Raw genomic sequence first — 26,373 nt, 5'->3', positions numbered from 1 at the left:
ACTGGAAAAGCCATAGCTTTAACTAGAAACTTTTATTGGCAAAGTAATGTCTCTGCTTTTTAATATACTGTCTAGGTTGGTCATAACTTTTCTTCCAAGGAGCAAGTGTATTTTAATTTCATGGCTATCGCTTCTCGGCCTTTTGGCTAAAATCAAGTGTAATTTCATGGTTGCAGTCACCATCTGCAGTGATTTTGGAGCCCCCCAAAATTAAGTCTCTCACTGTTTCCACTCTTTCCCCATCTATTTGCCATGAAGTGATGGGATCAGATGCCATGATCTTAGTTTTCTGCATGTTGAGTTTTAAACCAACTTTTTCACTCTCCTCTTTCACTTTCATCAAGAGGCTCTTTAGTTCCTTGCTTTCTGCCATAAGTGTGGTGTCATCTGCATATTTGAGGTTATTGATATTTCTCCCGGCAATCTTGATTCCAGCTTTTGCTTCATCCAGCCCAGCATTTCTCATAATGTATTCTGCATATAAGTTAAATAAGCAGGCTGACAATATACAGCTTTGACGTACTCCTTTCCTGATTTGAAACCAGTCTCTTTTTCCACGTCCAGTTCTAACTGTTGCTTATTGACCTGCATACCGATTTCTCAGGAGTCAGGTCAGGTGGTCTGGTATTCCCATCTCTTTAAGAATTTTTCACAGTTTGTTGTGATCCACACATTCAGAGACTTTGGCATAGTCAGTAAAGCAGAAATAGGTATTTTTCTGGAACTCTCTTGATTTTTCGGTGATCCAACGGATGTTGGCAATTTGATCTCTGGTTCCTCTGCCTTTTCTAAATCCATCTTGAACATCTGAAAGTTCATGGTTCACGTACTGTTGAAGCCTGGCTTGAAGAAGTTTGAGCATTACTTTGCTAGCATGTGAAATGAGTGCAATTGTGTGGTAGTTTGAGCATTTTTTGGCATTGCCTTTATTTGGGATTGGAATGAAAACTGACCTTTTCTAGTCCTGTGGCCATCATCACTAAACTACAAAAGTTGATTTCCATTCCTGTTTCTTTCCGTAACCGGGACCCAAATTGGTCTTGGCCTGCATCTTTCGGTGCAAGTCTTCATGATTTCTCGATTCATATCTGTCCTCATCCTGTCTTCTTTCTCAGCTGGATGTACCTCAGGCTACCCTTCCCCTCAAGCACCCAGCATCCTGCCCCACTGTCCACGGGCAGCCTGGTGAGGCTTCCTTCTGTCCTGCTGTGCAGTCCTTCTCAGACACCTCGCACCTAGAAGGGTTGCCATGTTAATATCTAGGCTGTACCTGCTCATCTTCCCAGACCAACCATGTCATTTTTATTTACTGCTTCATCAGCTTTGAGTTTTTGCTTTTAATAATCTTGCATGTGTGCACGTGTTCAGTCACTCCAGTCATGTCCGACTCCTTGCGACCCCATGGGCTGTAGCTTGCCAGGCTCGTCTGTCCGTGGGATTCTCCAGGCAAGAATATTGAAGTGGGTTGCCATGCCCTTCTCCAGGAGATTTTCCCAATCCATGGGTCAAACTGGTGTCTCCTGGATGTCCTACTTGCAGGCAGATTCTTTACCACTGAGCCACCCGGGAAGCCTGCCTTTACTGTTAAAAAAAATAAACAAAAGCCCCCAAAACCCTTCACATACAGGTCTACCCACCTATTCCAATACCTACCCTCCCTAAGCAACCCCTACATGGAAGGGCATGGATAAAGATGGTTGGAATTCTCAGCCCCCTACTTTTCCATGTGTGACTTTCAGCACATTAAATTTATCAGGTTAAATGCAGATAGCAGGCCAATGACGTAGGTGTTTTGGTGATTTAGGACTTAGTGATACCGTGTGTTGGATTATTCCCCCCAATAAATGTTAGTGCCCTACTCTTTGTTGCACCAGTAATTGCCTGTGTAGTTTATCTAGCAATTTTTCACATCCTGCTTTGCAGCATATGTTGTACTCTTATCTTGGATGGTTAATTCTTAATTTGAAACCAATAGTGCCAGATCTACAAGCGGCCTGAAAGCCTGGACCTTGCCCTAATGTTTCTTCATCAGGTCCTCAATAAGAGGGATTTGCTCATTAGATATATAAACATTTAAGAAGCAGCTGTTACATTTTTATATGTGAGTGGAAATATGTAATTTTGAAAGCCAGGTCTTTTCTGCGCAGAAAGGATTAGTGGAGGCTCTTACCCTGGCAGTCTGAATGAAAGGAGGGAGATATTCATCAGCCCTGGGATCTTAGCACTTGGAAGGAGTGGGAGGAGCTGCCCGTGAAGGAGATGGACAAGTTGGGAACCAGGAAAGTGCCACGGGGCAGACGGTGATGGCCTGCCAACATACGTCCTTGGAGGAATGCCTGAAACCACCATCACCTCTGAAACCTTGTAAGAAACGGAGTACCTATTCAGTAAATAGGTATTAGTTGCCTATTATGCCCTCTTACCATCCTAGGCACTGTGAACTCAGTGGTGAGCAAAGACACCTACTCTCGGAATCTATATTCTAGTGGGGAAGACAAGAGAGAAATGTCTACTCAAAAGAAAAAATTATGAGTAACTTGTCTCATGATAAGTGTTCTAATGGAACTTTGAATTGCATGCCATCCTCCACCAAAGAGAACATTTTTAGAAATTGATTTATATGTCTTTGTTGCCGTGCCCAGGCTTTTCTCTAGTTGTGGAGAGCAGAGGCTACTCTCTACTTGCAGTTCATGAGCTTCTCGTTGCAGTGGCTTTTCTTATTGCACACACTCTAGGGTGCACAGGCTTCAGTCGTTGTGGTGCACACAACTTAGTTGCCCCATGACATGTGGAATTATTAACCCACTGGATCACAGGAAAATCTCAAACAGAACATTAAAGACCAAGGAATTGTGTGGACACAGTGCAGATGGTGTAGAGATGAGCATGATTATAAACCCCTGGGTTCTCCGAAGGAGCACCTTAATGCCACTTAGCTGTCTGTATGTCAGCTGTAAGTCTGTGAAGACAATTCAGGTTGGCCCTCCTTTTGTTGTGTTGAGGGACATAGACTCCAAATGGTCCCTTCTAAGTTGAAAGAAGATATTCCAGCCCAAGTGAAACTTCATGGGAAATCAAATTCTCCTGGTTTGAATGGATATACCCCAGAACATGGTTACATGTATTTATGCATTGGAGAAGGAAATGGCAACCCACTCCAGTGTTCTTGCCTGGAGAATCCCAGGGACAGGGGAGCCTGGTGGGCTGCTGTCTATGGGGTTGCACAGAGTTGGACACGACTGAAGCGACAGCAGCAGCAGCAGCATACATATGATTTCACAAACCAGCTTTTTTCCTTACAGTATCTTTCCGTGTCAATAAATGTAGGCACTGAATACTTTAAGCGAGAGCTTCTCAAACTAATTGTTTATATGAATCCCTTGATTCAGCAGGAATTGGGGGTGGTGAGCAGTGCTGAGATTTCACGTGTCTAACCTGTTCTCAGCCGAGGCTCCGAGGCTGTGGTCACAGATTCCACTTCGTATATCAAGGCTTTAACAGCCGAGGGGAATGTTCCTTATGATTTCACCACAAGTTACCAACAAATTACCTGTTGCTAGGTGGAGAAGGCAATGGCAACCCACTCCAGTACTCTTACCTGGAGAATCCCATGGATGGAGAAGCCTGGTAGGCTGCAGTCCATGGGGTTGCTAAGAGTCAGACATGACTGAGCGAGTTCACTTTCACTTTTTACTTTCATGCATTGGAGAAGGAAATGGCAACCCACGCCAGTTTTCTTGCCTGGAGAATCCCAGGGACAGAGGAGCCTGTTGGGCTGCCATCTATGGGGGCGCACAGAGTCGGACACGACTGACGTGATTTATCAGCAGCAGGCATGTTAGAAGGGCTTCCCAGGTGGTGCTAGTGGTGAAGAACCTGCTTCCCAATGCAGGAGACCTAAAAGACACAGGTTCAATCCCTGGGTTGGGAAGATCCCCTGGAGAAGGAAGTGGCAACCCACTCCAGTATTCTTGCCTGGAGAATCCCATGGACAGAGGAGCCTGGTGGGCTTACAGTCCATGGGTCGCAGAGTCAGACACTATCAAAGTGACTTGGATGCATGCATGCAGGCGTGTTAGATAGTTCAGTAGAGTTTACATTTTACTGTTTGCTCTTATAATTGCTATTCACATTCAGTTTTAGTTTGAATCTTAAATATCATTGGGAAAGTACATTTTGGTGGTGGAGAGTTTATCTTGTTTGATGACAGACTACAGGCACATAACACATATTCATTCCATGTGGGATGTTTCTTTCTCTCTTTCTTTTTTGGCTGTGCTGGATCTTTGTTGTGGCATGCAGGCTTTTCAAGTTTCAGCATGCATGTTCTCTAGTTGTGGCACATGGGCCTAGTTGCTCCACATCATGTAGGATATCACTTCCCAAACCAAGGATCAAACCCGAATCCCCTCTGATGGAAGGCAGATTCTTGACCACTGGACCTCCAGGGATATCCCTGGGATGTTTCTTAAGGTCCTGCTCTGTGCCAGGTCCTACCCCTGCAGCTCAGTCATCCAAGCAAAAGGGTAGAGGAAACCTAAAATGTACACAGGAAATTTCAGTTCATAATGGTAAACAGAGATAGGGAAGTGCCCAGGGGTGATTATGGTGTTTAAAATGAGCTTCACAGAGAAGGAGAGGGTTTAAGGATGAAGGAGCTTCCTGGTGGCTCAGACAATAAAGAATCTGCCTGCAATGTGGAAGATCCAGATTTGATCTCTGGTTCGGGAAGATCCGCTGGAGAAGGGAATGGCAACCCACTCCAGTATTCTTGCCTGGAGAATCCATGGACAGAAGAGCCTGATGGGCAGCAGTCCATGAGGTTGCAGAGTCAGACATGACTGAGTGACTAGCACTTCCACTTCTGCAAGGAGAAAATGGTGCAGAGAGTGGGGGCCGGGACCCTGGAGTCCTGTGCCATGCATGGGGAAGTTGATGATTGTGGAGGTGTGGTTCTAAGGCACCCAGCGTGACTTGCAGACTGAATGAAGGAGCAGCTGGGCCGTCATGGTGGGGAGGAGAGACCCATGAAGGAAGCTGGGCATTTAGAAAGGGGCTGGGGAGAGAACCTGACCAGAAACTGACAGGGTGAGCACAGAAGGAGCTTCCAGAAGATGCTTCCTGTCCAGAGACACCAGGAAAGAACGTGGACAGAATTGAAGAGAGGCCTCTGATGGAGCTGGATTGGAAAACTGTGGCCAGAAACCAGGGTGCCTAAAGGATGCAGGTTACTTAAGCCCTGAACCATTGGGGTGCAAGCCTGGAAGGCAAGGGCAGGTGCCAGCAACCAGGGAGCTACTGTCACCCTGGGCCGAAGCTCGTACTTGTCACAGAACTGCTGGAGGTGCTATCCTCTCTATCGGCTAGAAACCTAGGATGCTGGCAGCCCCAGCTGCTGCTGGAGTTACCTGCGGGCAACTCCATCACCTCTGCTCCCATGTCGTGGAGCCAGGGAAAAGAAAGGCTGCCTCCTCCTGCCCTTGCCTTCCAGGCTTCCACCCGGATGGTCCACAGTCACGACTCAGCAGGAAGTCAGGTGGCACAATGGAGAGTCTGGGAATGCAGTTTGCAGTCTGCAGTGGCAAAGAGGAGAGAGTAGAGGCCACAGCCCGCAGCGCTGTCCAGGGTGCAAGCCATAGGCAAGGGCAGAATCTAGGTTCTAATAGCACCGTCTGCTTTGTTCTCGGGAAGTCCACTCGGGCGTGAAGTGTCATTCTGTTCATAAAAACACAGGCATCAAAAAAAAAAAAAAAAAAAACACAGGCATCATAGAAACATCCACTTTATAAGTGTCTTGGTAATAAGCAGCCCCTTGGGACCCTCCATGTGGCTGACTGTGTTCAAGTAACCACAGAGTTACTGTGGTTGAAAACCTCCAGGGTCTCAGTTGATCTCATTTCTCCTTTAAGAATTCAGTAGATTCCTCAGCAGAAATTTGCTCATGAGGCCCTTGGCATGGTTTTTTTTTTTTTTTTAATATTCAAATGGAGTGACACAGGTCTATGAAAATTCTTACATTCTAGTGCTGCACGGTTAGAATTGGAGTTGAGGGAGAGTGTTAATGATAGCAAAATGTCAAATACTTGAATGTCAGTGGAGAAAGGTTTGTTTTTTTTTTTGTTTTTTTTTTTTTAAAGTCACAATGCTAATGGGGGAAATGAAGTGAATAATGAGATATAACTTCCTCCTGGCTACAAGATTAAGTATTGTAAAGATATGAATTCCTAAATTAATATATAAATGTACCATGATGCTATTGGTGCATATACTAGCTGAGATTTAAGTAACAGTTGCTTAAATAAGACAGAAGTTTATTTCTGTCATGCAAGAGTCCAGAGACAGGTGGTCCAAGGTGGATTGGTGGCTCTGTCCATAGGGGTAGCCCAAAGACCCAGGTCTCTTCTCTCTTGTTGCTCCTCCATCCCTTGGGTGATGTGCTATGTGTGGGCCAGAGTGGCTCATCTGGTGTCAGTATTTCAGCCATCAGGAAGAGGGAGAAAGGAGAAAGGGAAGTTCACCAAGAGATGCACCCTCAAGTCATACAAGTCACTTTTGCTTGTTTTCCACTGACAAGAACTTAGCCATGAGACTATACTTAGCCACAAGGGAGGCTGGGAAATGTAGTCTTTATTCTGGGAGGCCATGTGCCCAGCTAAAAATCCAGAGTTCTGTTCAACTGAGAGGAGAGGGGAAACTGATATGGGGGGAGATGTTTTGATGTCTACTACAATTTCCATTGGAATATTACTTAAAAATTGAGAATCTGAGAATAAAATTAATTGAAAAGATGAAGTAGGCAGCATACCCCAGAACATGCATGTTTTTTAAAGAAAAACTTCTTTTAAAATTACCATGTTTTCTTTTTTCCTTAGTGTAACCCTCCTCCTCTGTGTACATTCCTTTTTAACGTACATTTTCTTTTTAAACTTTTATGGTACAAAATTTCAAAGATCATTGAGAATTGTATAGTGAGCCCTGTGTACCCGTTGCCTAGGTTCAATAGCAGTTTAAGGTTCATCCTGTTTCAGCTATTCCCACACACACTTATACCCTTCCTGTTTTTTGAAGCAGTTTTCACGTCTCCTGTTTTGTCTATAAATAGTTTCATATGTATCTCTAAAAGGTAAAGGCTCAAAAAAAACATTAGACTTAATTTTGGGATAGTTGTAGAGTCACAGGCAGTTGTAAGATATAACACAGATTACTCCTTTTCTCCCCAGTGGTGTGTGTCTGTGTGCGCTCAATTTTGTCCAGTTATTTGTGACCCTATGGACTGTAAGCCCTCCAGGCTCCTCTGTCCATGGGATTTCCCAAGCAAGAATGGATTGGAGTGTGTTGCCACTTGCTACTCCTGGAGATCTTCCCAATCCAGGAATCAAGCCCAACTCTCCTGCATCCTCTGCATTGGCAGGTGTATTCTTTACCAGAGAACCATCTGGGAACCCCTTCCCGCTAATGGTAGCAAAACTGTAGATTATTGAAGCTGGGATATTGACAGGCATACAATCAAGAAACAGAATATTCCCATCCCCATATGGAGCCCTCATGTTGCCTTTCCACAGCCACTTCCATCATTCCTTCCCTTACTCCTGACCACTATTAATCCGTTTACATTTCTGTAATTTTGTCATTTCCAGAACATTATGTAAATCGAATCCTACAGTGTGTAACCTTTTAGTATTGGCTCAGCTCGAGATTCATCCAGTTACTGTGTCTATCAATCTATCACTCCTCTTTCTGGCTGAGTAGTATTACACGGTATGACTGTGCAACATCAAGGCTCCTTAGGGAATTCCTGGTAGTCCAGTGGTTAGAACTCTGTGCTTTCACTGCTGAGGCCCCAGGATCAATCCCTGGTCAGGGAACTAAGATTCTGCAAGCCACACAATGTGCCTCCCAACCCCACCCCTGCGAAAAAAGTTTCTTTAAAAGCTTCATCTACCAAACTTACTTGCCTCTTCCCCTCCTCCTCCCTCCCCTCTCTTCATAGCAATGCCAAGTGACCACAGCCGCGTGAAGCTGAGAAGCGACTGCTCACGGCCCTCCCTGCAATGGTACACCAGAGCTCAGAACAAGATGCGAAGACCCAACTTGTTGCTAAAAGACATCCTCAAGTAAGACGGGGCCCTCGGGCCACAAGAGGCCTCTGATTTGGGCAGAACTGGGAGAAAAATTCAGTGAGAGCCCCTTGGTCACACTTGGTCACAGTCGTTTAAAGGCACGTCTGAGTTGGGATTCAGAGCACATGTGCCCCAGCTGCCTGCATCAGGTCATGCTTGGTGGCAGTGCAGTGCCAGCCTAGGGGACCGCCAGGCTCTGCAACTTCCAGGTCACAGCCCTTCCCACTGCTGTCCAACAAAAGAGGGCTTCCCCTTCGCTATTTCCAGTGAGTCTAAAAATGCGGTTAATTAAAATGCCCTGCATCAGTTCTAATGAGATGGATGAAACTGGAGCCCATTATACAGAGTGAAGTAAGCCAGAAAGATAAAGAACATTACAGTATACTAACACATATATACGGAATTTAGATAGATGGTGGCGATAACCCTATATGCAAAACAGAAAAAGAGACACAGAAGTACAGAACAGACTTTTGAACTCTGGGGGAGAACGTGAGGGTGGGGTGTTTTGAAAGAACAGCATGTATACTATCTATGGTGAAACGGACCACCAGCCCAGGTGGGATGCATGAGTCAGGTGCTCTTGCCTGGTGCACTGGGAGGACCCAGAGGAGTCGGGTGGGGAGGGAGGTGGGAGGGGGGATCGGGATGGGGAATACGTGTAACTATATGGCTGATTCATGTCAATGTATGACAAAACCCACTGAAATGTTATAAAGTGATTGGCCTCCAACTAATAAAATAATATTTAAAAAAAAAAATAAATAAATAAAATGCCCTGCAGGTATTTGAATAACATTTAACATTAAACACTAAAAAGCATGACAAGTATTCCACCCAGGTCACCCTTCCATCCTAATAAGAAGTGTGAGTGTGAGCATGTGTGTTCAGTCATGTATCTAACTCTTTGCAAACCCATGGACTGTAGCCCTCCAGACTCCTCTGTCCTTGGGATTTTCCTGGCAAGAGTACTAGAGTGGGTTGCTATTCCCTTTTCCAGGGGATCTTCCCAACCCAGGAATTGAACCTGGGGCTCCTACCTACAGGAAGATTCTTTACCACTGAGCCACCTGGGAAGTCATTAATAAGAGAAAGAATTGTTAAAGGGGGAGTCTTTTCGGTTTTATTTGGTACCAGCAAAACCAGGTGGTAAATTACCCTTTTTTTCATGTCTCTGGTTAGAAATCCAACCCTGAAATCTAGTCTCTCATCTCATTTTACTAATTTGGGAAGGAGATGGGTAGAAAAGAAAGTGTATATTAAACATCTCCTTTTATCATCAACCAGTAATTATCAAGGCTTCCACATGCCTGGCCCTGTGCGGGGTACTGACCAAGTGGGATATAGACCCAGGACCCCAACTCCATACAATGTGGATGGGACACACTCAGAGTCAGGAATTACAGTGCAGCAAAATAGTGCTGTAGACGCTGAACCTGCTATTAATCTTTTCTTCCTTCCTCTTTTTTTTTTTCGTCCATGCTGCATGATTTATGGGATCTTAGTTCCCCTGATCCCCTGCATTGGAAGCTTGGAGTCCTAACCAATGGACTGTCAAGAAATTCCCACTTTTTTTCTTTTCTAATCAAAATAAGGGAATTATTAATACAGTGAATATAATACCTTTACTGAGGGCTGAAGAAAGGAATAGGTAATAACTGCCTTCACAAGATTCAAAACAGATTAAAGATACTTATCATCTCTGCTCCCCACACTTCCTCTTTCCACTTAAAGGTGACTAGTATTACCAGTCTTGTGTATGTAACAAATACTCTGTGTGTGTATTTCCCTCCCCACACCTTCAGTTTTTTACACAAATGGTTGTATCCCATTCACTTACCCATTTTTACACAAACGGGTGCATCCCACTCACTTACCTATTTTTACCCAAATGAGTGCATCCCACTCACTTTTACACAAATGGTTGCATCCCACTCACTTCTGTATTTGATCCCACAGAAGAATTAAGATACTTGTTCAGGTTTCATGGTGGATTCTATTGAAATGAGAATCAAGAAGTCTTTTTGTAAATTTGTTTTTAAATTGGAGGGAAATTGCTTTACAATGTCGTGTTGGTTTCTGCCGTACAATAGTGCAAATCAGTGCACCAGCCCCAGCACTTGTCTCATACACCCAACCTGGGCTGGTGATCTGTTTCACCCTTGATAACATACATGTTTCAATGCTGTTCTCTCAAAACATCCCACCCTCGCCTTCCCCCACAGAATCCAAAAGTCTGTTCTGTACATCTATGTCTCTTTTTTGCATATAAGGTTATTGTTACCATCTTTCTGAATTCCATATATATGCGTTAGTATACTGTATTGGTCTTTATCTTCCTGGCTTACTTCACTCTGTATAATGGGCTCCAGTTTCATCCATCTCATTAGAACTGATTCAAATGAATTCTTTTTAATGGCTGAGTACTGGGAAGACCCAGAGGGATGGGGTGGGGAGGGAGGTGGGAGGGGGGATCAGGATGGGGAATACATGTAACTCCATGGCTAATTCATGTCAATGTATGGCAAAAACCACTACAATATTGTAATTAGCCTCCAACCAATAAAAATAAATGAAAAAAAAAACAATAGTGCAAATCAGCCATAATTATACATATATCACCTCCCACTTCCCAGTGATACTTTCTTGTGTCATAATCCTCAGATACTAGGAAATATTTTGCATCTATTGTGTACAGTATACTATTCTAGATGCTGTATTTTTTAAACTGTCCCTTTCTTTACAAAATAGATTATTTTCCCCTTAAGGTTATTCCTTCACTTTGTTTTTTCAATAACACAAATTATTTAAAGGAGTGCTTCTTAAACTTGATTTAAATTTTTTTAACCTTTACTTTGTCAGTAACCCTTGGGAAGCTTAGTAAAACGAGATTTCTTAGGAATTCCCTGGCAGTCCAGCAGTTAGGACTCGGCATTTCACTGCCTGGCCCCAAGTTCGGTCCCTGGCTGGGGAGCTAAGATCTCATAAGCCTCTTGGCCTGGCCAAAAAGAAGGAGATTTCCAGAACCAGGACTAAACTCAGTTCTTTTCTCCCAGTGTGTGTGTGTGTGTGTGTGTGTGTGTGTGTGTGTGTGTGTGTGTGTGATTTCCAGAACCAGGACTAAACTCAGTTCTTTTCTCCCTGTGTGTGTGTGTGTGTGTGTGTGTGTGTGTGTGTGATTTCCAGAACCAGGACTAAACTCAGTTCTTTTCTCCCAGTGTGTGTGTGTGTGTGTGTGTGTGTGTGTGTGTGTGATTTCCAGAACCAGGACTAAACTCAGTTCTTTTCTCCCAGTGTGTGTGTGTGTGTGTGTGTGTGTGTGTGATTTCCAGAACCAGGACTAAACTCAGTTCTTTTCTCCCAGTGTGTGTGTGTGTGTGTGTGTGTGTGTATTTAACTGTAGAATAGTTTGAATTTATTAGGCTTTTTTAAAAAATTTATCAGAGTTTTAAAAATTGTTTTGACAGGTAGTCTTCAAGGTGACTAGTGGTACTGTCTCATTCTGTCTCATTTCTGGGTATAATTTTTTAGAAGACTAATAAGTAGATTGTTTATTTTGTTTTCTTTTTTTATGGAAGAGCTCACAGTATTTTCTCCCAGTTTTTTTTAATTATGGTAAAATATCTTAGATTTACTGTCCTAGCCATTTCTAAGTGTACAGTTTCATCGGCATTAGGTACATTCACACTGTTATACAACATCACACCACCCACCTCCAGAACTCTTTTTCATCTTGAAAAGCTTGATCCTTTGTATCCATTTAACACTACCCCATCCTCCGCTTCCTCTAGCCCCTGGCAGCCAACATTCTAGGTTCTGTCTCTGTAATTTTGACTAGGCGCATCTCATGTAAGTGGAATCTTACAGAATTTGAAGGGCTATTTTAAAGTAGCAAACGATTAAAGATGAGGTTCTGAAGCTCAAAATTTATTAGTTTTTTTTGAAGTCCAGTAATCTTTTCTGTGATTCAGATTTTACTGTGGTGCCTTTGCAGAAGAAAATTTTTTCTTGTTTATAACAAAGACAGTCATAAGTGACTCATTTAACTTGTTAAGAAAATAAGAAATGCCACCCTACAAGGTCATCTTAAAGGCTGTACTTTCTTGCTCAATGTCAGACAAACTCAATTTGGATTAGGTTTTCAGTTATTTCACGTGTTCTCTCTTGATTATTCCATGACAGTGTCATTGTGCCTCATTAATTTTTTTTCTAGGTGTACACTGCTTGTATTTGGAGTGTGGATCCTTTTTTATATCCTCAAGTTAAATCATACTACTGAAGAATGTGACATGAAAAGAATGCCTTTCATGGATCCTGATCGCATAAAGGTTAGCTATTCCATCAGTGTGGTTTAAATTAGAATATTTCCAAATGTATACTTAAATAGTAATATCATCTCTAAAGTGCTGTAAGTAAATGTTCATGGAAGTTATAAGCAGAAGGGAAATCACTTAACCTTCGCACTTCAAAGCACCCACCTCACCCTCCTTGTTCTTCCTTCATTCACTGAAGTCATGGGGTAACGTGAGTTCTGTTTGATCCTGTAGGGCAGTGGTCCTCAACTTTTTGAGCACCAGGGTTGGGTTTTGTGGAAGACAGTTTTTCCATGGACTGGGGTGGGAATGGGGATAGTTTTGGGATGATTCAACCATATTACATTTATAATATCATTGCTGATCTGACAGAGGCGGAGCTCAAGCAGTAAGGCGAGCAGTGGGGAGCATCTGTAAATAGAAATGAAACTTTGTTTGCTCGCCAGCTGCTCACCTCTGACTGTGTGGCCCAGTTCTAACAGATCATGGATTGGATGGCCTATGGCCTGGGGGTTCGTGAAGTTAATATGCTGTGATGCTATCAATGTACATGTTCTTAAAGCAGATCAGGAAGAAATTCTTTTCCTATTGTGTGTCATTTCTGTGTTTAATTTTTTTGTTTTAATGATTTCACATTGTATTTCAGGATTTTTCCTTCAATGTGTATTTATTTTTTTTAAATCAATTGACATATTAAATGCTAATTCCACTGATGGAGTTGCAAATTATCTGATAATGTTCAGCCCTGGACAAAAGATGAGATGATTTTTAGTAAAGTGTCATGGTATTAATGATGACTGACACATATTGGTGCTTTACATATATTATCTTTATAAATTAAATTATATTTAATTGTCATGCAGTGTTCTCTGCATCATACAGATGAAGCCCTGAGAGGTTAAGCTCCTGGCCCAAGTTCACACTTAGTTTCAGTTCAGTCACTCAGCCGTGTCCATCTCTTTGTGACCCCAAGGTCTGCAGCATGCCAGGCTTCCCTGTCCATCACCAACTCCCAGAACTTGCTCAAATTCATGTCCATCGAGTCAGTGATGCCATCCAACCATCTCATCCTCTGTCATCCCCTTCTCCTCTTGCCTTCAATCTTTCCCAGCATCAGGGTCTTTTCCAATGAGTCCATTCTTCTCATCAGGTGGCCAAAGTATTGGAGTATCAGCTTCAGCATCAGTCCTTTCAATGAATATTCAGGACTGATTTCCTTTAGCATTGACTGGTTGGATCTCCATGCAGTTCAAGGAACTCTCAAGAGTCTTCTCCAACACCACAGTTCAAAAGCATCAATTCTTTGGCACTCAGCTTTCTTTATGGCCCACCTTTCACATCCATACATGACTACTGGAAAGACCATAACTTTGACTATGCCAACCTTTGTTGGCAAAGTAATGTCTCTGGTTTTTTCATGTGCTGTCTAGGTTGGTCATAGCTTTTCTTCCAAGGACAAACATCTTTTAATTTTATGGCTGCAGTCACCATCTGCAGTGATTTTGGAGCCCAAGAAAATAAAGTCTGGCACTGTTTCCATTGTTTCCTGTCTTATTTGCCGTGAAATGATGGGACTGGATCCATGATCTTCGTTTTTGTGAATGTTGAGTTTTAAGCCAGCTTTTTCACTGTCCTCTTTTCACCTTCATCAAGAGGTCCTTTAGTTCTTCTTCACTTTCTGCCAAAAGGGTGCTGTCATCTGCATATCTGAGGTTATTGATATTTCTCCTGGCAATCTTGATTTCAGCTTGAGCTTCATCCAGCCCAGCATTTCGCATGATGTTTAGTTTAGTTAGTTAGTTTAGTTAATCTAGTATATTGTGTGTGTGTGTGTGTGTGCACGCACATGTGTACACTTAGTCATGTCTGTGACTGTGACCTGATGGATTGTAGCTCACCGGGCTCCTCTGTCCATGGAATTTTCCAAGAGAGAATGCTGGAGTGGGTTGCCATTTCCTTTTCCAGGGGATCCTCCTAACCCATAGATTGAACCCACGTCTCTTGCATATCCTGCATCACTGCATCACCTGGGAAGTGCATATACTGTGGAGCTGTTCTAAAAATGACTTCGCAATAGAAGTTCATTTAACCCTGATTATAGTCCTGGAGATAAAGCTATTGTTATTACCCCTACCTGTAGCTGAGGATATGTAGGAACAGCAAGATTAAATAACCTGTCTAAGGTTACCTGAGTGCTTGAGTCAGGGCTTGGACCCAGCAGTGTGGTTTCAGAGTGCAGGCTCCTGATGACTCTGCTCCAACCTGGGTAGAAAGTGTCCACAAAGAAGAAGCCAGAAGTTATAGGTAGTGTGATGCAGAGAGCAGAGAGCAGAGAGCAGAGAGCTTCAACTTTGACCTGGTTTCAAATCTAAATGCCACTCAGTTACAGTGAGACCTTGGGCAAATGACTTAATTGTTTGATGTGCGTGCCTGCTAAGTTGCTTCAGTTGTGTCTGACTCTTTGTGACCCCTTGGACCATTGCAGCCCTCCAGGCTTCTCCTGTCCATGGGATTCTCCAGGCAAGAATACTGAAATGGGGTGTCATGCCCTCCTCCAGGGGATCTTCCCGACCCAGAGATTGAACCTCGGAGTCCCCATTTTCTCAACTGTGGGGAGCAGATAACATCATGTGTGCAATGGAGTGGTCATCAGAGTTCAGTAAGATAGCAGGCACAGAGCCCTTTTTCTAGTTTTGGTTTTTACTCATGTGTTTCTAATCTGTATATGCTTGGAAGTGCCTCAGATTTTTTTGCGGGACAAAGAGGTATAAACATGTACATGAAAAGAACATAGATAATAAATGCACATGTGGCTTGTGCAGAACCCTTGTGTCTCAGGAGTCTTGTGATCATGGGGCCTTTCTTTCCTGCTGTTTCTGTCCTTAGATGTTTGCCAACTCAGTTCATCCCAGGAGCATGACTTGGCTCCTGCCAGTCTCTTCAGCCCCCAGGTCACCCCACCACCCCAGCCCTGCCTGTATCAGGCAGGAAAAAACCCCTTAATCTACAATTAAGGTGTAGCTCTTCACCTACATGTGAAATGTCTATTCACATTCTCCACCCGATTTTTAACTGGGTTATTTGTCTTTTTATTACTGAGCTGTATTAAACTCCAGAGGAAGGCGAGAGGTTACATGAACCACAGCGTGCTGTCTCCTCTTTGAACTCCAGATTGCACAGGTAACCCATGGTTAAGCTTTAACAGGCAATTTAACAGTAACATGCGTGTGTGCATGCTCAGTCTCTTCATTCGTGTCCGACTCTACGACCCCATGGACTGTAGCCCGCCAGGTTCCTCTGTCCATGGAATTATCCAGGCAAGGATACTGGAGTGGATTGCCATGTTCTCCTCCAGGGTATCTTCCCAACCCAGGAATTGAACCTGCATCTTTAACGTCTCATGCGTTGGCAGGCGGGTCGTTTACCACTAGCGCCACCTGGGAATTCCCTACAGTAATACACATTATATTTAATATTCCTTTGAGGAATAAGACAGATACCTCCTCTTTGACTCTTCATAATTCCCAGTAGACAGAAAAAAAGCTCTCCCTCCTCTTCCCCCTAAGCCATGCAACACGAATTCCCCCTTTAGGCTGGTGGGGCCAGTTTTAAACTTAAGTTCACTGTTGAACCAGTAACAGCCTCTCATGGGTGCTAGTGCCTGGTCCCAGTTGGCTTCAGTAAGGATTCCTGACTAGTCCTTGAGCAGGGGTGGAGGGGGCAGGGCCCCTAATGGGCAGGGTCAGCCTCCCAAGCCCCACTGCCTGCTGGAGAAGGGATGATGACACTGTGGTTCCTGAAGAGGAAGGGACAGGAAATGGAGACCCAGGAGGCAGCCCAAGGGACCAGCCACATCAACCCAGTTCTGAAAGACTTCTAAAAGATCATTATCTTTTCCAATTAGAAAGTGCCCTGTAATTGTGTGGAAAGGAGGAGGAATGGAGATGTGGTTGTGTAAGTCAAACAGGTTTGTTCAAGTCTCAGTCTGGAAATTAATAAAGTAGAAAGTGAAAACCTGCTCTAATCATGGTAAGATGAGGGGCATCTTTTATTCTATTACTTGACACTTTTAAATGTTAGCACTGTTGACTCTGTCAAAATGCCCTGCTTCTCACAGAGGTCATGACTGTGCCAAAAAGCACCTGTCTCAGTGAGCATGGCCAAGGAGAGAAACAGCAAGAGTTAGATGCTGCTAAGGATGTTGGGTGGGGAATAGCAGGATATGAGACTGAAAGGAGACAGGACCAGAGCATGAGAAACCTTGAATTCCACTCTGTTGTTGTTCAGTCACTCAGTCCTGTCCGACTCTTTGTGACCCCATGGACTTCCGTGTGCCAGGCTTCCCTGACCTTCACTATTTCCCGGTGTTTGCTCAAACTCATGTCCATTGCACTGATGATGCCATCCAACTATCTCATCCTCGGTTGCCCCCTTCTTCTCCTGCCCTCAGTCTTTCCCAACATCAGGGTCTTTTCCAATGAGCTGGCTCTCCTCCTCAGGTGGCCTAAGTATTAGAGCTTCAGCTTCAGCCATCAGTCTTTCCAATGAACATTCAGGTTGATTTCCTTTAGGATTGACTGGTTGGATCTCCATGCAGTTCAAGGAACTCTCAAGAGTCTTCTCCAGCACCACAGTTCGAAAACATCCATTCTTCAACCCTCAGCCTTCTTTATGGTCCAACTCTCACATCCATACATGACTATGGGAAAAACCATAGCTTTGACTAGACTTTGAGCAGCTCCTAAATTTGATATCTGGTCCCACATCACTGAACAGGAAGAGAAACCGTTGTCTAAGTCCCCGTTATAGAGGAAGCGGACAGGAAACTGGCTGGTGTGAATGGCTGGGAGATGTTGTTCAGTATGAGTTCCCTATAGAGAAATCTCTGTGTCTAGGCTTTGGTGGAGACTGACCCGTCCTACCAAGAGCGCTTGGATGAATCTGATGATTGTGGTTGTGTATCAGCAGAAGATCTCAGAGTCATGTGGGTGGGGCCCTGTTAGCTTTGTTGACAGCATTCAGCAGCTTGCAAGGCCAATAACCTGGTTGGACTCTGAACATTCTACCAGTATGAGTACAGCGGAAGTGTGGCTGTGGCCAAGTGTTTGCCGTGGGTTTTATAGTTTCTATTTAAAATGTCTCTTAATATGCAACGTGTGCAAAAAGACTGACGGTGGTTTCTGCAGGATTGCTAGGACAGTTTGTGTGTGGTGCAGGTACCAAGTTGCATTTAAGAGATATTTGAAGAGAGACAAGGTCATAGTCACATCAATTTAGGTTGGGGCTGCTTGGTAGCACCATTTTGAACTTGACCTTCTCTTGGGATCTAAAGACCACACATCATCACCCTGGAGACTGCATTCTGGGCTGTTCATCAAGGCCAAGTTTATGTCTTTTCTCTGACTCCAAAGACCTACACTCACATATCTAAAGTAAGCAGACTATTCCCTGGTGGTCCAGTGCTTAGGACTCCATGATTCCACTGCAGAAGGCCTGGGTTCAATCCCCGGTCAGGAAACTAAGATCCTAAATGCCACACAGTGCAGCCAAAAAATAAATAAATAAAAAATGAACTAAGCAGAGTAACCCTGGGCTGAGTTTTAAATCAGTCCAGGCATTCACACTTCCAAACTGATCCTTCTCTCCCTGGTGTCCTTACTTTCCCCCGACCATCCTTCAGTGGTCTCATAGAGGTGAGGAAACTGAAGCCTAGACCTCAGGTTCATGCTTTAACCAAGTTTACACTATGATAGCAGGGAGATCAAACCAGTCAATCCTAAAGGAAATCAGTCCTGAATATTCATTGGAAGGACTGATGCTGAAGCTGATGCTCCAATACTTTAGCCACCTGATGTGAAGAGCTAACTCACTGGAAAAGACCCTGATGCTGTAGAAGATTGAGATCAAGAGAAGGGGGTGACAGAGGATGAGATGGTTGGATGGCATCACTGACATGAGTTTGAGCAAATTTGGGGAGATGGTGAAGGACAAGGAAGCCTGGCATGCTGCAAAGAGTCGGACATAACTCAGAGACTGAACAACAACACTATGGTAAAGAGATCTGGAACTGGGTCTAGATCCAGATCATCTGATTGTTTTCTTCTTAAAAGTGTCTTTTGATAAAATATACATGCCATAAGACTTACTCCTTCTCCTTTTAAGCACCCAGTTGGAGGAGTGTTGTTGATATTGGATATTTCTCCCGGCAATCTTGATTCTAGCTTGTGGTTCATCCAGGCCAGCATTTCTCATGATGTACTCTGCATATAAGTTAAATAAGCAGGGTGACAATATACAGCCTTCACATACTCCTTTCCCAATTAGGAACCAGTCCATTGTTCCATGTCTGGTTCTAACTGTTGCTTCTTGACAGATTTCTCAGGAGGCAGGTAAGGTGGTCTGGTATTCCCATTTCTTGAAGAATATTCCACAGTTTGTTGTGATTCACACAAAGGCTTTGGCATAGTCAATAAAGCAGAAATAGATGTTTTTCTGGAACTCTCTTGGTCTTTTGATGATCCAACAGATGTTGGCAATTTGATCTCTGGTTCCTCTGCCTTTTCTAAATCCAGCTTGAACATCTGGAAGTTAACGGTTCGTGTACTGTTTAAGCCTAGCTTGGAGAATTTTGAGCATTACTTTGCTAGCATGTGAGACTTGTGCGGTAGTTTGATGTTCTTTAGCATTGGAATGAAAAGTGACCTTTTCCAGTTCTGCGGCCACTGCTGACTTTTCCAAATTTGCTGGCATATTGAGTGTAGCACTTTCACAGCATCATCTCTTAGGATTTGAAATAGCTCAACTGGAATCCCATCACCTCCGCTAGCTTTTTTCGTAGTGATGCTTCCTAAGGCCCACTTGACTTCACATTCCAGGATGTCTGGCTCTAGGTAAGTAATCACACCATCATAGTTATCTGGGTCATTAAGGTCTTTTTTGTATAGTTCTTCTGTGTATTCTTGCTACCTCTTCTTAATGTCTTCTGCTTCTGTTAGCTCCGTACCATTTCTGTCCTTCATTGTGCCATCTTTGCATGAAATGTTCCCTTGGTATCTCTAATTTTCTTGAAGAGATCTCTAGTCTTTCCAATTCTGTTGTTTTCCTCTATGTCTTTGCACTGATCACTGAGAAAGACTTTCTTATCTCTCCTTGTTATTCTTTGGAGATCTGCATTCAAATGGGTCTATCTTTTCTTTTCTCCTTTGCCTTTCACTTCTTTTCTTTTCTCAGCTATTTGTAAGGCCTCCTGAGACAACCATTTTGCCTTTTTGCATTTCTTTCTCTTGGGAATGGTCCTATACAATGTCATAAACCTCTGTCCATAGTTCTTCAGGCACTCTGTCTATCAGATCTAATCCCTTGAATCTATTTGTCACTGTCACTGTATGATCGTAAGGGATTTGATTAGGTCATACCTGAATGGTCTAGTAGTTTTCCCTATTTCCTTCAATTTAGGTCTGAATTTTGCAATAAGGAATTCATGATCTGAGCCACAGTCAGCTCCCAGTCTTGTTTTTGCTGACTGTGTAGAGCTTCTCCATCTTTGGCTACAAAGAATGTAATCTGATTTCAGTATTGACTGGTGATGTCCATGTGTAGAGTCTTCTCTTGTTTTGTTGAAAGAGGGCGTTTGCTATGACCAGTGCATTCTCTTGGCAAAACTCTGTTAGCCTTTGCCCTGCTTCATTTTGTACTCCAAGGCCAAATTTGCCTGTTACTTCAGGTGTCTCTTGACTTCCTACTTTTGCATTCCAGTCCCCTATGATGAAAAGGGCATCTTTTCTGAGTGTTAGTTCTAGAAGGAGCATCTAGTAAGTTTATAGGTATACCTCCATCACCACAATCCCATTGAGAACATTTCATCACATGTTAATTCCCTCTCACCCCTTCTGTGGCCAGTCCCTACCCTCAACTACCAGCCCCAGGCAACCATTGGCTGGTTGAGATTTTATCATGCTATTCTCTCTGTGACTTGGTTATTCAGATTTTTCTGCCTTTAACCAGGTAAAAGCTATAGACAGCTAACCCATGGGTGTTAAGCCAGAGTTTACAAACATGGAAGTGAAACTTTCATAATGTAACCCAAACCTTCAGTTCATGTTGTCTGTGGCTGAGTTGGGTTCCTACACGTGTCCGGTCAGCTCCAGACCTCAGATCCCCCTCCAACCCAAAAACTGCTCCCTGTCCTACGTTTAAATCGATAAATAAAACATTGCCTTTTACTCAGAATTATGCCATTTACCTATATTTCTGAGAAGGACTGTCCTAAAAATTATGGGGTAGAACTGAACATGGAGATTCTCCTGAAGAAAATTCACTTTTTAATACCCCTCTGTGGGTTCTCACTTAGTGATTTTCCGTGGCAGATGGCTATGTCATTGACAACTGAAGCTGCCTGATGTCTTTTATTCTCAGTCATGGGCAGTCAGCAAACTCAGCCTGGAAGTCTTTCAGAAACTGAATCTCCTGTGTCCCTGTGTTGATTCGGGAGCAAAGGGGCCTTCCTGTGTCTTTGAGAGAGTCCACAGTCCTCTGCTTGGCAGTGGTCCTCACTCAGGAATGGATGTCAGACAGACTCACCGTGTCCTTCCTCAGCAGCCTGCTCCAGCTTCCAGCTTTGGTGCTGTCTGCAGCAGAGAAGAGGGACGTTGTGATGCTTCCGGTCTTGACTACAGCTCTGCAAGGCGAGCTATCCTCCCTGGCATTTTTCTTCTGAGCTTTGAAGCCGGGAAGAGGAAGGAGGGAGGCTGAGACTTTTGTGGGGCGTGTTACAACATGTTTCAACAAATTGAAACAAAAGAGGAAAAGGAATTGCTGTGGTTTTGGTCATTTCCAGTGGCACTGAGAACATTGTCTCTGGGATGGATTTATTGCACCTGCTATGAATGAAGGACAGGAGGGGTCACCATCAGAAGGTGCTCTGCTCATGGTCTAGAAAATTCACTTTGAAGCCTGAGATGGGACTCTCTGCCAGAATGGAAATTTCACTGCTTTCAAATTAAAGAGAAAATTCGTCGGCCAGAAGAGTCACGCTCTGGTCTCTGATTCCATCACCTAACCTCTCTTTCCGGTCCTGAGTCAGTCATGAGGCTTCTGTCTCCTGATACTTTTCCGACGTTCTTTTTTATCCCAGGAGATTTGTAAAACAAGATGCTTGGGATATGCTTCCGTAGTGAAGAATTAGACCTTTTGTTCTCTAAAAACTGTTGTCAATAACTCTGAGGCCTGGGGTCTAGAGACAAGTGTGTACAGTACACATGGTCCCTCTGCTTGCCCTGCCCGCACAGTCTGGCGTTAAGTGCCAGTGATTGCAGAGTGTCACTGAACTTGGAGGCCTGATCATGTGAGGCCTCCATTCAGGGTCTTCTTGGGTCACAGCTGGCTTCTTGCTTGGCTTTCTCACTGATTCCTTGCAAAGATGCCAGTTCAGACTCTTGCTCTCAATGGTGACTGTCAGCTGCTCTCTGTGGGCAGAGGCTAGGATCATAGGAGCCTGGGAGGCGATCAGACTAGGTGACCTGCCAGCTCAGCTGTGTCCTTCTGGGTGAACCACCCTGAACCCACAAAATGAAGATAGGACTGTCTTGTGAGGTGTCCTCGGTGTCATGCTGGTGACCTGAGACTGTGACTATGTCTGCAGCATTGTTCGAGGTTCCAAAAACATCACTTCCCTTCTCCAGGCACGGGGCCAGATCCTCAAGATATAAAAGATATAAACAGTGTGCTTTTTCCAGTACTAAAAACTTTTTGAAGCTGTAATTTTAAAAATAGGGAGGGGATTCTGCTATATTCAGAGAATTGTTTCTACAAAAATTTTATCATGCAAAAATCAGACATAACTTTGAGAAAGAAACATAGTTGAGGCAAACATTTAGAACTGTATACAGCAATAATAATCCTCGTAACAGTACTGACACGGTTCAAAAGACATATTCAATACTAAAAATAAATATCCCAGCAAATAGAGGACCACACACACACACACACACACACACACACACTCACGCGCGTGCGCGCACGGGCACGCACATGAGTTTGATGGGAGGAAGGATAAGGCAAGGCCAAGGCTGCGGCATGTAGTGATGAGGACATAGAGCACAGTGATGAAGGAGAACTTCCTGCCAGACGGTCCCAAGGCAGCGTTTGGCCAGACTGAGCCAAAGGGCAGGCTGTGGGGTGAGCGGCCATTTATTCCATGTTTGTCTGTGTCCAGCTGCCTTCAGCTAGGCTAGTGTACTTGGCCTTTAGCAGTCATTTCTTGTTGATGCAAAACATTAACGTTGCAGGGAAAATTGTATACAAAACCAAGGCAACTTCTTTGTTGACGGGACAAAGTTGTAGGTTACACCTAGTTTTCATTCCAGGCTGTGAAGCTTATTACCCTAACAGATAAATAATCCTGTTTTTCATCCCACTAGATAGGAACCTGAAACAGGAAATCTTTTTTTCTTTTCTTCTCTTTTGGCTACGCTGTGCGGCATGTGGGATCTTAGTTCCCCAACTAGGGCATAAACCCGGGCCCCCTGCACTGGGAGTGTGGAGTCTTAACCACTGGACCAGCAGAGAAGTCCCTAGGAATCTTTTTTCTTTTAAACTATGGTTTAAAAAAACACCATAAAATTTAAATTTAATTTAAAACTTACCATATTTATTATTTTTAAATGTAGCTTAGTCCTGTTAAATATATTCACACTGGAACATTTCCATCTTGCTAAACTGAAACTATCCCCTCCCCCCAGCCACTAGTAATCACCAGTCTATTCTAGAATAGAATAGAAACCCCCATTCTTTCTGTTTCTGTGAATTTGACTATGTTAGATACTCTCTATAAGTGGAGTTCTACAGTACTTGTCTTTTTGTGACTAGCTTATTTAGATGAGTCTGTCTTTGAGGTTCATCTGTGTTATAGCATATGTCAGGATTTTATGAACCATGAAATCTTCTGAGAAGATTTAAAAAAACGAAATCTTAAACACCTTTTTGAACCCTGAATTTATTTGCACGAGCCAGGCCGGAAGGGTGGGAGGTGAGGGCCTTCCTATTTCATTCATGCGATGAAACATCTCAGTTGAGTTTATCTCCTTTTCATGTGGTTCTCCTAGATTTTTTTTTTTTTTGTTCTAGATTTTTCTCTCAAATGTCTAGCATAAATTGGCTCTTTTTAAAGTATTTTTAAAAGTTTATTTATTTTTGACTGTGCTGGATCTTTGTTGCTGCACATGGGCTTTCTCTAGCTGCAGAGAGTGGGGACTTCTCTCTAGTTGCCATGCGAAAGCTTCTCCTTGCGGTGGTTTCTCTTGTTACAGAGCACAGGCTCTAGGCCCAGGGGCTTCAGTAGTGACAGCGCTTAGGCTCAGTAGTTGTGGCTCCCGGCCTCTAGAGGATAGGCCCAGTAGCTGTAGCTCATGGGCTCTAGAGCATGGGCTCAGTAGTTGTGGCTCACGTGCTTCATTACCCCTCAACAAGTGAAGTCTTCCTGGACCAGGGATCGAACCCTCACCCCCTGCATTGCCAGGAGGATTCTTAACCACTGGGCCACCAGGAAAGGCCCATAAATTTACTCTTAAATGCAGTTGTTTTGTGTTACAAGTCAGTCATCCACAAGGGAGCTACGTCAAACACCGCAGGACCCAGTGTCACCTGGCAGGGTGTACTTCTAATGCCTGCAAGCCTTTGACACGCAGGTCTGTGTGCTTCGTTCCAGAGAGCCCAGCAGTTCGCCCAGCAAGTCCTGCAGAAGGAGTGCCGGCCCCAGTTTGCCAAGCGGTCAATGGCACAGCTCTTTGGCAGCAGGTACAGCTTGGACCTGCCACCGTTCGTGATGAAGGTCCCCGCAGAGAGCGAGGCTGAGTACAAGTACGACCCTCCTTTCGGATTCCGCAAGTTCTCTGGCAAAGTCCAGACCCTCTTGGAACTCTTGCCAGAGCATGACTTTCCTGAACACTTGAGAGTCAAGAGCTGCAAGCGTTGTGTGGTCATCGGAAGCGGCGGCATCCTCCACGGACTGGAGCTGGGCCACGCCCTGAACCAGTTTGATGTCGTGATACGGTACGGTGGCTTGAAGACCAGCCTCTGTCCTCTAGGCTGTAGCTCACTGCCGCGGGTCAGGGCAGCACCAGAAACAGGAAGCACCCAGAACAAACCCACATGTCCCTGCCTTCCAGGGACTCGCGTTTTGAGAAGTTGAAACAAAGACATGAAATGATTGGATGCTCCAAACTGTGCGGTACTGACCCTCATTTTGGTAAAAACCTTTTCAGTGGAGTTGAGGGTTGGAAGGATGGATAGATTCAAATAAACCAGCGAAGGAGGAAGGCTGTGCTAGGCAGGCCCCAGAGGAGGATGTGGGGAAGGGGGCCATACTTGAGTCAGTGGGACACCTGGCTTCTAGGAGTTGGACTTCGGGTGGGTGAACCTGGAAGGTGGCCCTCACTGGGACCAGAAAACACACAGAAGCATTTAAACACCAGATCGCCTGGAGGAGGGTACGGCAACCCCCTCCAGTATTCTTGCCTGGAGAATCCCATGGACAGAGGAGCCTGGTGGACAACAATCCACAAGGTTGCAAAGAGTCAGATGGCTGGAATGACTAATCACGCTCACTACAGGCAATAGGCAGTCATCCTGAATTACAGAATTTGCTGATAGTTTGACAGTCATGTTAGGAAACACCAGGATTTCCAGTCTGAGGTCTAAGATATTAGTGGAACCACTGGGATAGTTGGGGAAAATCTCTGGCTAGTGATGAAGGATGACAGGATCCATCGCAGACATTTTGAGCCTGAAAGTGGTGATATGTCTACATAATGCCTTTGTCACCAGTAGCTGTGATCTCAGGCAAGTTTCCTTGCTGTCCTGTGCCTTGATTTCCTCATCTGTAAATAGAGGCCATGATGGCACAGAGCTCATGGGGTTACTGTGAAGACAAAATGAGTTAACAGGTGTAAAGCATGTGGAACAGTGTCAGACTTATGGTAGATGTTCGGTAAAAAATGAAAGTGTTAGTTACACAGTCATGTCCGGCTCTTTGTGACCGCATGGATAGTAGTCGGCCAGGCTACTCTATCCGTGGAATTCTCCAAGCAAGAACACTAGAGTAGCTGTTAGGAGCTATGTTTGGAAGATATATAGGAAGGAGGAGGAGCTATGCAAGAAAGGGGAGGAGGTATAAGAGGTTTCTAGGAAAGAACCAGACTTTTCTGTAAGGGCCAAGAGAGCAAAGAAACAAGGAACAAATTTTAAGGCAAAATGTGTGAAGTATGGGAGTGGGGTCAGGGCTTCAGGGGTGTGGCAGTTGTTGAGGTGAGGGAGGATATAACTGCTTCCTTCTTGTGGGAGCTTCCTGTGTGCCAGATGCTGTCACGGGCTCTGGTGGGTCTCATGCCTTGGTGAAGCCATCCTGTTAGCCAGCGTCAGAGATGAAGACACGGAGGCACCATAGGGCCTGGAGTTCCGACCAGACCCTGACACTCCAAACGCAGAGTGTTGAGGCTTCCAGATCCTCAGCCCCAGCTCTGTGTGAGCAGCTGAGCGATGTTGTGCACAGGCTGCACTGGAAGAGGTAGACGGGACCCTGTGCCCATCTTAACAGTGCACAAGTGGGATACGGGAGGAGACAAAGTGAGAAACTGGGGTGCACACTCTGGCCAGAGGAGGGATACAGTGGAAGAGAAGGGCAGCCTTGAGCTGACCTTGAGGAAAGGTGGGATTTGGCTAATGAGACAGCTTCAACAGAGAATGAGACTCTTCAGGGACTTCCCTGGTGGTCCAGTGGCTGAGACTCTGCACTTCCAGTTCAGGGGTCCCAGGTTTGATCCCTGGTCAGGGAACTAGATCCTGCATGCCACAGCTAAGACCTGGCACAGCCCGGTAAATAAGTAAAAATTAATTCATTAAAAATTTTTTAAAAGAAACAAAAAATGAGAATATTCAGACCACGT

General features: G+C 44.3%; 1 protein-coding gene across 2 annotated transcripts in view; it reads left to right on the top strand.

The window, feature by feature from the left end:
- ST3GAL5 (ST3 beta-galactoside alpha-2,3-sialyltransferase 5) overlaps positions 1–26,373 on the top strand; it is a 62,259-nt gene that overhangs the window by 21,770 nt on the left and 14,116 nt on the right. The window contains exons 2-4 of one of the 2 annotated variants that reach the window (XM_065929125.1): positions 7,991–8,114; positions 12,334–12,448; positions 24,138–24,481. In XM_065929125.1, the coding sequence (XP_065785197.1) occupies positions 7,991–8,114; positions 12,334–12,448; positions 24,138–24,481 (583 nt within the window). Of the gene's footprint in view, positions 1–7,990; positions 8,115–12,333; positions 12,449–24,137; positions 24,482–24,638; positions 24,660–26,373 lie in introns of those variants that run through there. The other variant, XM_065929126.1, reaches the window with a different exon arrangement.

The sequence above is a fragment of the Muntiacus reevesi genome, chromosome 3 (genome assembly GCF_963930625.1).
Source record: "Muntiacus reevesi chromosome 3, mMunRee1.1, whole genome shotgun sequence".
Classification (NCBI taxonomy): domain Eukaryota; kingdom Metazoa; phylum Chordata; class Mammalia; order Artiodactyla; family Cervidae; genus Muntiacus; species Muntiacus reevesi.
The sequence above is the reverse complement of the archived record's forward strand: the minus strand, read 5'-3'. Positions and strand labels throughout refer to the sequence as shown.